The sequence below is a fragment of the Homarus americanus genome, unplaced genomic scaffold (assembly GCF_018991925.1).
Source record: "Homarus americanus isolate GMGI-L3 unplaced genomic scaffold, GMGI_Hamer_2.0 scaffold48416, whole genome shotgun sequence".
Taxonomy (NCBI): domain Eukaryota; kingdom Metazoa; phylum Arthropoda; class Malacostraca; order Decapoda; family Nephropidae; genus Homarus; species Homarus americanus.
Genome location: NW_024736097.1, coordinates 163,809 through 175,000, shown reverse-complemented (window position 1 = coordinate 175,000; position 11,192 = coordinate 163,809). Strand labels below are relative to the sequence as shown.

Sequence of the window (11,192 nt, the reverse complement as noted above, 5' to 3'; positions counted from 1 at the left end):
GCTGGAATTCTTACAATATGATGATCATTTTGAATATAAACATCATAGATTTTGCATTAGACATACAAATTTTAGATATATTGTTTACTCTGAGTAAATATGTTATTTTTTGTGCAAAATATATGACATTTGTATTCAAAATATTCCTGGTCTTACAAGGAATCCAGCAATGTCAATTATATTATCCTAACTTTAGTTTGAGGTATTATTTATTACTAAAAAGGTAAATATTCTGGTTTTCCCACACATCTGGTAGGGAGGGTTGGTGGGGGGTGGGGGGGAGGGAGGGACCGACTGACCATCTGTTACCTGTGAAGTATAATTTTTTTTTTTTTTTATTAACTGAAGATATTTGTTTTAGCTCATAAAATTCATACAAATTATCCGGTCAGAATATAATTTACATTGCTGGAATTCTTACAATTTGATGATCATTTTGAATATAAACATCATAGATTTTGCATTAGACATACAAATTTTAGATGTAATGTTTACTCTGAGTAAATATGTTATCTTTTGTGCAAAATATATGACATTTATATTCAAAATATTCCTGGACTTACAAGGAATCCAGCAATGTCAATTATATTATCCTAACTTTAATCTGAGGTATTATTTAATACTAAATGTTAAAATTTAGTTTTTTCACCCAACATCTCTTGAAGGGAGGATTGGTGGGGGTGGGGGGGAGGGTTGGGACGACCGCATGGTTGGAAGAGGGGGGGGAGGCAAGGTGGGGCACTTTGATTGACAGACAGTGTCGTGAAGAATATTTTTTTTTTTATTAACTGAAGATATTTGTTTTAGCTCATAAAATTCATACAAATTACCCGGCCAGAATATAATTTACATTGCTGGAATTCTTACAATTTGATGATCATTTTGAATATAAACATCATAAATTTTGCATTAGACATACAAATTTTAGATATAATGTTTACTCTGAGTAAATATGTTATCTTTTGTGCAAAATATATGACATTTATATTAAAAATATTCCTGGTCTTACAAGGAATCCAGCAATGTCAATTGTATTATCCTAACTTTAGTTTGAGGTATTATTTATTAAAATTTAGTGGTTTTCCCCCCAAAATTTCTCAGAGGGAAGAGCCAGTGAGTGTAGTGTGAGAAGAGGGGGAGGGAGTTGAGTCCATTATTTGAATGGACATTAACTTGGCGACTGTATTTCTCTATTTCTCTTAAGTATTAATTGTGTGCATGTACCATCATAAAATTAAGATGTTATTTTTACTAGAACATAGGTATTGTGTCGGAAAAAGTGGAGTTTGGGGATCAGGCCAGTTTCTATTGGAATTAATCCCATATGTTCTGTTGTTCACTTAGCGCGGTTTTCACTTAACACGGTACCCTGTGGGTTTTATTGACCGCGTTAAGCGGGGTACTACTGTATATATATATATATATATATATATATATATATATATATATATATATATATATATATATATATATATATATATATATATATATATATATATATATATATATATATATATATATATATATATATATATATATATATATATTATATATATATATATATTATATATATATATATATTATATATATATATATATATATATATATATATATATATATATAAAATAGTAGTAAATATGTTAGTTCACTACATGTTCTCAACCTAATTATTTAAAAACTGTAGTCGTCTCTTTAACACATGTAGGGTTCCACCTTTTCTTTATAGAAAAAGGTCTTTGAATGATGTGGATTTATTCAATCAAAGCAGAAATATATTTAGAGCAAGAGGATTTCCCCCAAATCCATTTTTACTTTGTCCAATCATAGAAAACTTATGTACAGTAATCAGAGTTAAATCCATGTTCAAGTAACTCCTCTTCTCCCACCCCTGCTGCTATGTTTGTCAGAATGGCATTTGTCTTGATATTGGTTTGTAATGTGATAGCACCTAGGTTTGTGGTGGTTAAAGAAAGTGAAGTACAGCATGTTAATGTCCAATACGTAACCACTTCCCGAGTTAAATATTTACCCTGCAGGGTTTGTGAGTACTCAGATGAGGTTGACTCTGCCCCAGCAATTACTGTAGTTCTAAGGATGAATATGTGGGGTGTAAGATGTTGAATACTGTAGCAATAAAGTGTTCCCTGAGTGATGCGCAACAAATATGTGAAACAGCAAATATAAGGGAGACAAATAATGGGGACCCCTGTAGTTTGATTAGTGAGGTTCATGGTAGAAAGGTTTCACTAGTGAAGCTCAATGTAGGAAGACCAGTGTACTGTAGTGAGGTTCAGTTTAGTAAGGTTTCACTGTAGTCAGGTGCAAAGTAGAAAAGTTTCATTGTAATGAGGTTCATTGTAAGAAGGTTTCTCTGTAGTCACGTTCAATGTCAAAGTTTTCACTGTACTGTACAGTACATATATAAGAGTTTTTTAAAATACATACAGTATATTCAAGTCCAAAAGAAGATATCATTGTCAGTATGAATATTACTTGGAGTAAAAAAGAAAACTGATGTTAAGTTTAATGCTGGAATTATATAATTTCAGAGCGAAATGAACACGGTACAAGATGTGCTGGGGAAATTGCCGCAGTTACCAATAATGTGTGTGGTGTTGGTGTAGCTTACAGAGCTAACATCTCGGGAATTCGTGTACTTGGGGGACGCATGACAGATTCCATGGAAGCCGCTGCATTCATACAAGGGTTAGAAGTGAATGATATATATTCCTGTAGGTAAGAATAAAGACACTTATTAACCTGATAATTAGAGCTTCTAATTTTGGTGTCTTAGTACTGTACAATGCTTATAATTTGAGGGCATTATACTGTGTATTATTAACTCGTCAAAGAGAGTCGTGTTGCTATAGTTTGCATTCTTTTTTTTCTGCTTTTCATTCATCTGTGATCTTGTATGATGAGAGCTGTACTGTAGTTGATTAAGGTGTTCAGAGCCAAGGTTTAGATCAGTCACATGATAAATTAGTTCTTTAAGGTTATACTCCTATTTGTGAGGTAACAGTTACTTAGCTGCATACTGTACTTTAGTTAAATATTGAGATTATTCTATATCATGAAGCAGTAAAGAGAGTTTAACTGAAGATGTAACGGACATGAACCCAGGTAGCAAAGATTTGGAATGTCATACCATCATCATCAGTATAATTATCACCATTATCATCATCATCATCATCATCATCTCCAACACTGTTATATGGCTATTTTCCACAGTTTGATTACCTGATGGCAGCTCTCCTTGCTACACAGTCTCTTGCAGCCTCTCTTGTCAGGTTCTTATCTCTGAGGTCATTTCTTACAACCTCTTTTCATGTCATTCTTTCAGTCTGCCCCTGGCTCTCCTCCCCACCACTTTCAAACTCATGCATCTCTTGACCCAATTGGTCTCTCTTATTGTCCACTCTGTATCTCTATTTTTCTGGTTAAATACAAGTTTCAATATTAATATCTTTCATTCTCTCCACATGCCCAAACCATCTCATATTACCTCTATGCAAAACCTCGCCAATACTCTCAAATATCCAGCTGTCATCTTATCTCTGTACTGCATTTCCTACCTTTCATTGTCTCATTACACATCCATCTCATCATTCTCATTTCAGATTTAGGCTATGTATGTCATCCTCTGTAAGTGCCCATGTTTCACTGCCAAACAACATCACATTTCTCTTGTTGGTTGCATACATTTTTCCTTTCTTGAGAAAAGAAGCTCTTTTCACCATCAATAAAGGCAACAACTTCCTAACTTCTTCCAGCCACTTCTGACTCTTGCAACTGAGCTAGCTTCAGCACCACCTCCACCACTGATCAAGTAACTCAGGTAGCAGAACTCATCGACACAATCCAGGGATATATCCCCAATGTTGAGCCTTGGTAGTGTTATGTTCCTGCAGACCCTGTGGATTGTAAACCAATTGCACTTATGGTACAAATGGGGTTAGTTCTCAGAGCCCCTACTTTTAACCTAATATTCACTTAAACCCCCAATTAATTGTTATATATGGCATATTACCCTCCATAAGTCTTGGGTTGAAATCCCAATTAAACCCTTGACATTAGTAGCTGGGACTAATTCATTAATTGGTGACACCTTCCCATTACACCTGAATTGATCATGATATCACCATGGTCGCTAGCATGTTTGTACTTTGTCTGCTTGCGGGATTAGCTTTATTGGAATTCCAGGCATCATCCCATTCAGTTCCAGCTATCATTCCAAGCTGAACATGTCTCCTGGAAACTAATTGCAACTTGCTTCACTTTCTTAGGTCTTGAACCAATACAGGCAGAAGCCACACACTCTTAGGTGTTGTATAATAAGGAAAGCAAATTAATTTTGTTTTTTCATAGTTGAGGAGTGTTAACATTTGCTAATTACCCTATGTTGTGTTGAATTTAGTGTGTGTGACCTGCTTTCTTATTCTCATTCATTTCAGCCAAGTACTGATTCCCCAGGAAAGTAACTCAGCCTATCATATTTCAGTATAGTTTACTAGGCTTGAGAATCTGGCTTGTGGTTATTAAAGAGAATTCCCTGGTGTGATAAGATATAGAAGCACAGGAACTTTATATTGGATGGTGGTTCTGGGATGCACTGTGAATGATTATACCTGCATGTAACAGTTTCCATTAAGATGGTTTGATTTCATATCTTAACTAATCTATAATGCCTCCAGGGAGCTCCCATTTTAGGGGCATAGCCTTGAGAGAAGTACCTCCAGACTGACCAATCTCTACACCTGCTTTGTGCTCTCTGTTCCCCATCTCACCTACCTCTTTCTTCACTAATATATTCTTCCATCTTTTCCTCCCATGGTTTTGACAGTTGTATAAGGATAAGCAGTTGTACTCTGAATTGATAATAGTTGGTAAACTGTCTCCTTAGGTCTCTTCTCTTGGGGTTCTTCCCTTGATGGTCGTGTCAGCTGGCACTCACAAAAGAGTAAATAAATTTTACTTTTGGAATCTAATACAATATTGGGGAAATAATAAAGTATTGTTTATTAAGAGAGTAATTTTGCTAATGTTACAACAGAAAACTGAAATAAGAAGACCACCTTTCCTGGCATACAGATTACAGGTATACCCCACCATATGTCAGACATATGTTCTTGAAAAGTACAACACATATTGAATATGGGTTTACCATAGACCTATTGATATAAATAGGGGTTATGTTCCTGTGGAGCATTTCTGATCAAAAGTTTCTGATTAAAATATTAAATACATACCTAAATTATATTATTATAAGATAAAATGAGTATTTAGATATAAAATATGTGTTAATAATATAACACTTATCTAAGAGGGTTGATGAGATTGCATATAGAGGCTGCCTGGGGTAGGGAGTGGTGGAGTTATTGAGATGAAGCAGCGGGACTACTTGCCTCTTCATCTAAAGATGGACGTTTGAAATATTTAAAGGCCTTTCCATATTTTCCTTAATGTCACTTCTGCTACAAGTTATGTTAGTAGCACATTCTTCAATTTTGTCTTTCTTCTCACTATTTTTTCTTACTGACATGGCAGCTGGGGTCCAGATGATGATGGTAAGACAGTAGATGGTCCTCACCATCTGGCCTCTCGTGCACTGGTACACGGCATCACTTATGGCAGGAAGGGATATGGGGCCATATATGTTGTTGCTTCTGGCAATGGTGGAAGGAACAATGATAACTGTAAGTTTTGTATATTTGTAGTTTCCAATGACAAGCTTTTAACCACTTCATTATGGGGACACCACTTTATATATTTTATAATAATATTTGGCCAATGCCAGACGATTTTATTCAGCACAGAAGGATCCCATACTTAACTGGTTAAGATTTATTATTGTTTAAAAGTTCATATCTGTATATACAGGGAATGTGAACATAGTAGATCTCATCTTTAGTTTGCTAATTGACTGTAAAACAGCTTAGTTCATGGCAAATTCACATAGAAATTGACTTCACCAATAATTTATCTAGTCTACAATTTTCCAATAAAATTGCACAAAATTATTATTAATTACTTGTATTTATTTTTAATCTTCTTTTGATGATATTTGTTATGTGAATTAGGCAAGTCTTTTTACAAGAGCTTCCCATCCATTGTGATTGAATAGACTGTATGAATATAACATACTGTACAGGTAGTTCTGCTATAACGCGATAATTGTGTTCTTGTAAAATATCGTGTTATAGAAAATCGCGTAATAGAAATAACAGGGCTTATGGAGAAAATAGGGTTAGGTGCAGATTACTCGAAATCGAAAAAATTTAGTAGTTAGCCTAACACAAAGGATAGCACAGTCTAAATAAATGTTACATTCATATCTAATAATGAAATCATACAGTAAATTTAACACTTTACCTTGAAAAAATATGAATGTAACTTGATGGGGGAGAAGGGTGATTTTGAGGTTGATAACATCAAGCTTCTCTTCAAGTGTTATATCCTTTCTTTTACGATAATCACCGGGAATTCTATCATCAGAATGATTTTTGGAGATATTCTTCTTTACCATATTCACAGTTAATACCACAAAATTGGAGAAATAGTAAGCAAAAATCGCGTTATAGCAAACAAGCGATCGCGTTATACAAATATTGTTCCGAATTCATAAATCGCGTTAGAGCAAATTCGCGTTATCAAAACACGCGTTATAGCAGAACTCACTGTACCTCGTAAATGGTAAATGAGAAATAACGTAAAGTGAAACCTTGTAAAGCAGGGTAATACTGTATATATATATGTGCGTGCGTGCGTGCGTGCTTATGTACGTACGTACGTACGTACGTACGTACATATATATATATATATATATATATATATATATATATATATATATATATATATATATATATATATATATATATATATATAGATAGATAGATAGATAGATAGATAGATAGATAGATAGATAGATAGATAGATATTTAACGATTAGTAGGGTCATTACCTAATACCTGACCATTGTGGATCTGGTCTCACCCTCCTCTGAATATATACACCTTGGTTTGTATTTCTCTCTCTAGTCTGTACTCACCCCTGAAGATGTGAATTACACGAAAGCGCTTGGGAACTTCGTGTTTTCTTCTTTCCTTGTGGTTATCAGCATATACCTGTATATATATATATATACACAGGTACTCCCTGACTTACGACCGACTCGACTTACGTCCACCCGCACTTACGACTTGCCTCGGTCGTACCAAAATTTGGTCAAATTATTTATTTTTGAGTCCCAAAGTCAGTACACAGACAAAATTTTCATCTGTAATTCACTTTACAATGGCTGGCAAGCTTAAAAGTAATTGTTTTGTGGTGCTGAGAAGAAAAAAGAGACCCAAATTTTCGATTTTTTATGTGTTATTTAAGCATTTCCGACTTACAACCATTTCGACTTACGACCTGGGTGTCGGTCCCTAACCCCGGGGGTTAGGTAACAGAGATACCCGTGAATGTTAAAAATCCGTGTACTTTTGCTGCCCCCCCTAAAAAATCCCTGGCCCCCCATGTCCTTATTTACCGTATATACCTGTGTGTAGTTCGAGTTTTTAAGACCAAATTATTTGGCAAAAAATTGGGGGTCGACCTCTAAACGGGTAATAGTTTCGTTAGGTTGAAAAATATTTACCAGTAACTACCAGTAAACAATGGAAACGATGCACCAACGCACCACCAGCTGTGAGTGTCTGTACAGTTGCCAGGGCAGATCTCTTGCGTCATCATAGCAAGCCCAAAGTAGCCAAATCCATGGTATGGTAGCATAGGACGATGTAAAACATAAAGTATTCATTTATTAAAGTTTATTTATAGATACTGTACATAAATTTTTGTTCATTACATTTGAAACATCAATCTTTGTTAATTAAATTTGAAACAAAAGAAAACTACGATACCGTATTTTCATTAAAATATTGCATCACAAGTATATTTTACCTTAACTGTGACTGAATGAATATACGTATTCTCAGAAATAAATATGGAAATATAATATTCTTGCTGGAATGACGTACATATTACAGTGGAAAGTAGGATAAAATCATGAAAACAATGACTTTCGCTTTCTTTCGTTATTCAAAGGATTTTACCGTAATCGCTTTTCGAATGGTTTTCAGTTAAAAAACTGTTGTACTCGTACTGTATTACAATAATATTCTATCCTATCATTAGCCTTATAATCCCACAACTGAAAACCATTCGAAAAGCGATTACGGTAACATCTTTTGAACGAAAGAAAGAGAAAGTCATTGCTTTCGTCACAATTTTATCCCACTTTCCACTGTAATACGTACATCATTTCAGCAAAAATATTACATTTCCATGTTCTCAGAAATAAATGGTAGTTTTGTTGAAACGTAATGTACAGTATTTAATATTAAAATGCAAAAATAGCTATAAAAACAATTAATACACCCGTAATGTACTGGCTGGCATCTCCACTCATCCCTGCTCCCGCGTCCAAGGTCACCACTCCTCCCAACTCGCTCCCTCCGCTCCCTCCTCTGCCTCCTCCACCTCCTCACCGTCACTGCTGCCGACAACAAACACAAATGTTTTATGAATAACTGCACCTCCACTTTCTATGTACAGTACTGAACTGTACTGTGCTGTGCATTTTTACAAACAATAAACATGGCAAGAAAAGCTATTAAAAAAAAAAGAGATAAAAATTTCACTTTACTGTACCGTACCTATCCTCGGCGACAGGACGGGGGTCATCGGGCTCATCGTCACTTAATTCCATAACGGGTGGTGAAGTGGGGGCGACGGTTGATTCAGCTGCTTCCTCACTGCCGCCAGTGATTGGTGGTGTTAAATCTCTCCTTCGGTGATCAAAGAACATGGTGATAGGGAGTTGTCGTCTCTTTCTTTTCATTTCTTCCATGATGTTTTTGTATGGAGCAAAAACGTCATCCATCCCTTGCATGAATTTCAGGACACGCACCATGGAGGGGTCCATACTATAGGCCAGGTTTTTCAGTGCCTCGATATTCCTGGTCATCTCCCCCAACTTCGCCAACGTTATTTCTTGGTGCTCTTCCTCTTCCTCATCCTCTTTCCCTTTCGCTTCCTCTTCCTTGCCTGAGTCTACTAACTCCTGTAGATCCTCCTCGGTCAGCTCAGTGTCGTGCTCTTCAATTAGCTCCCTAATCTCGTCCTCTGCCATGTCCTGGAAGCCTTCAGCAGCCACTTTCCTTGACAGTGCCAGGGTCTTTCTGAATATTTTCATTAAAATCCATCAAAATCATTTTCCTTGTCATCGTCTTAAGCACCAAACAGCTCCTCCCAGTCTTCTCCTTGAACAGGGCTAGAGGGTATGTGTTTTTCGAATCGTTTTCAATTAAAAAAATGTTACATCACATGTATATTTTACCTAAACTGTGCCTGAATGAATATATTCTCAGAAATAGATAGTAGTTTTGCTGAAACGTGATGTATTTCAATGTAAAATAGGATAAAATACATGACGAAAACAAAAGACTTTACCTAACCTTCCGATGTTCAAGATATGTTACTCGTTTTTTTAGTAGTTTTCGGTTAAAATACTCTTATATTAGTGATATTCTATTCATACAGTGCTTGATATAACACATTCACGGAAATGTAATATTTTTGCAACTACAATGCTGATGTCAATACAAGCGTGGTTACAGCGAGACTGACTGAGTGAGGGAGAGCTATGTGTGTGTGTGTGAGGTTGCGGGAGCGGGCAGTGTCCCGTGTTCGGTGCCGCGTGCGAGTTGAATGGCGCGATTTGAATGTACTTCAATTACTTCAATGTACAGAATATTCCTCCGGCAGGGCAATCCGCGTATTTGCAAATCTGTGTACAATATGCTAAACCCGCGTATGTTAAGGGCCGACTGTATTTCTTGTGGATGGCATAATCCACCTTCTTATACTCAGATCACTGAAATGTGACCACTTACATGGCTGGTTTATGCAATCAGGGTGTATGCATGATGAGTGAAGAGATATAGATTAATAAACAGTTATTTAAAAGCTTGTCCATATTTACTTCCATACATGGGTTTACATTCAATAGCGTCATTATAAATACAGTGATCCCTCGGTTAACGAGATTTCGGTGAACGAATTACCTTCCATAAGATTCTTAACTTCGGTTAACGAGCAATCCCTCGATTAACGAGTTTTTAACGAGCGCCCCTCCACATGTTTTCGCTTGCATTTGGCGGTCCACCAGCTGTAGTATTAGTCCGCCAATACAGTAATCGGTTCTAGGGCTTAAATTCCTTACTATTTTAGTAAATATCAAGAAGTTTGTACTATTCAATAATTTTAAAAGTTTAATATTAAAAGTTTTAGTCATTTTAACAATTATTGAACATAATTGAAGTATAGGAAGCTAGTTTTTTGTGCGCCAAACAGCCTGTCAACACACCATACAGGCGTCAGTCTCTGTGTCTTTTCAGTGGAGGTAACATCTTGCTTGAGACTCTCTTCAACTAAACTCTTTTTTCTGTGTTTCCAAGCAAATTATTGGTCAATTTGAAATTTATTTTACATATTGACAATATATAATGCAGTGCAGTGTTGATTTAAAGAAAATAATCTTGAATTACACCAAGAGAACTAAAATTTTATGGGTGAAATGGCACCATGGGGTGACTTCTCTTTTACCCCAATCTACCCCAATGCCTTCTCTTCTCCCTTCTCCTCCATCCCCATTCTAATTCCCATCATCATCATTGAGGAGCCTTCTACATACACACCTCAAAGTAAGTGTACTTTACTACCTTTTTTGTTGATTTTAGGCAATTTTTGATAAGCTGGAGCCAATTACCCAAAACCCATTGAAACAATGGTTTCGGTTAACGAGTTTTTCGGTTAACGAGCAACCTTCTGGAACGAATTGTGCTCGTTAACCGAGGGACCACTGTACTGTAAATCTTTATTAGAATTGTTATTGGAAACTCGTCTCATCCGTCACTGCGATGTTGCCATATGTATGGAATCGCCACCAAGAGGTGGAACATTTCTCCTGCAGGCAATTGTATATTGTACTACATACCTTTACTAAATACCTGCTGAACCAATGAGAATGTGTATGACGGTTTTACTTAATATTTATCTGTCAGTCTGTCTCTGGCATACCATACACGGTCTCCTTCTCATGATTCTATTATTAAATTGGCCCTCCAAGATCAATCCTTGACATCTAC

At 36.0% G+C, this 11,192-nt stretch overlaps 1 protein-coding gene across 1 annotated transcript in view; it reads left to right on the top strand.

Moving 5' to 3' along the window:
- Positions 1-6,124, top strand: part of LOC121871957 (proprotein convertase subtilisin/kexin type 7-like) — a 15,668-nt gene extending 9,544 nt beyond the window's left edge. The window contains exons 4-6 of the mRNA XM_042374579.1: positions 2,550-2,736; positions 5,548-5,705; positions 6,081-6,124. Coding sequence (XP_042230513.1) covers positions 2,550-2,736; positions 5,548-5,705; positions 6,081-6,124 — 389 coding nt within the window. The remainder of the gene's footprint in view (positions 1-2,549; positions 2,737-5,547; positions 5,706-6,080) is intronic.
- The last annotated feature ends 5,068 nt before the right edge of the window (positions 6,125-11,192 follow it).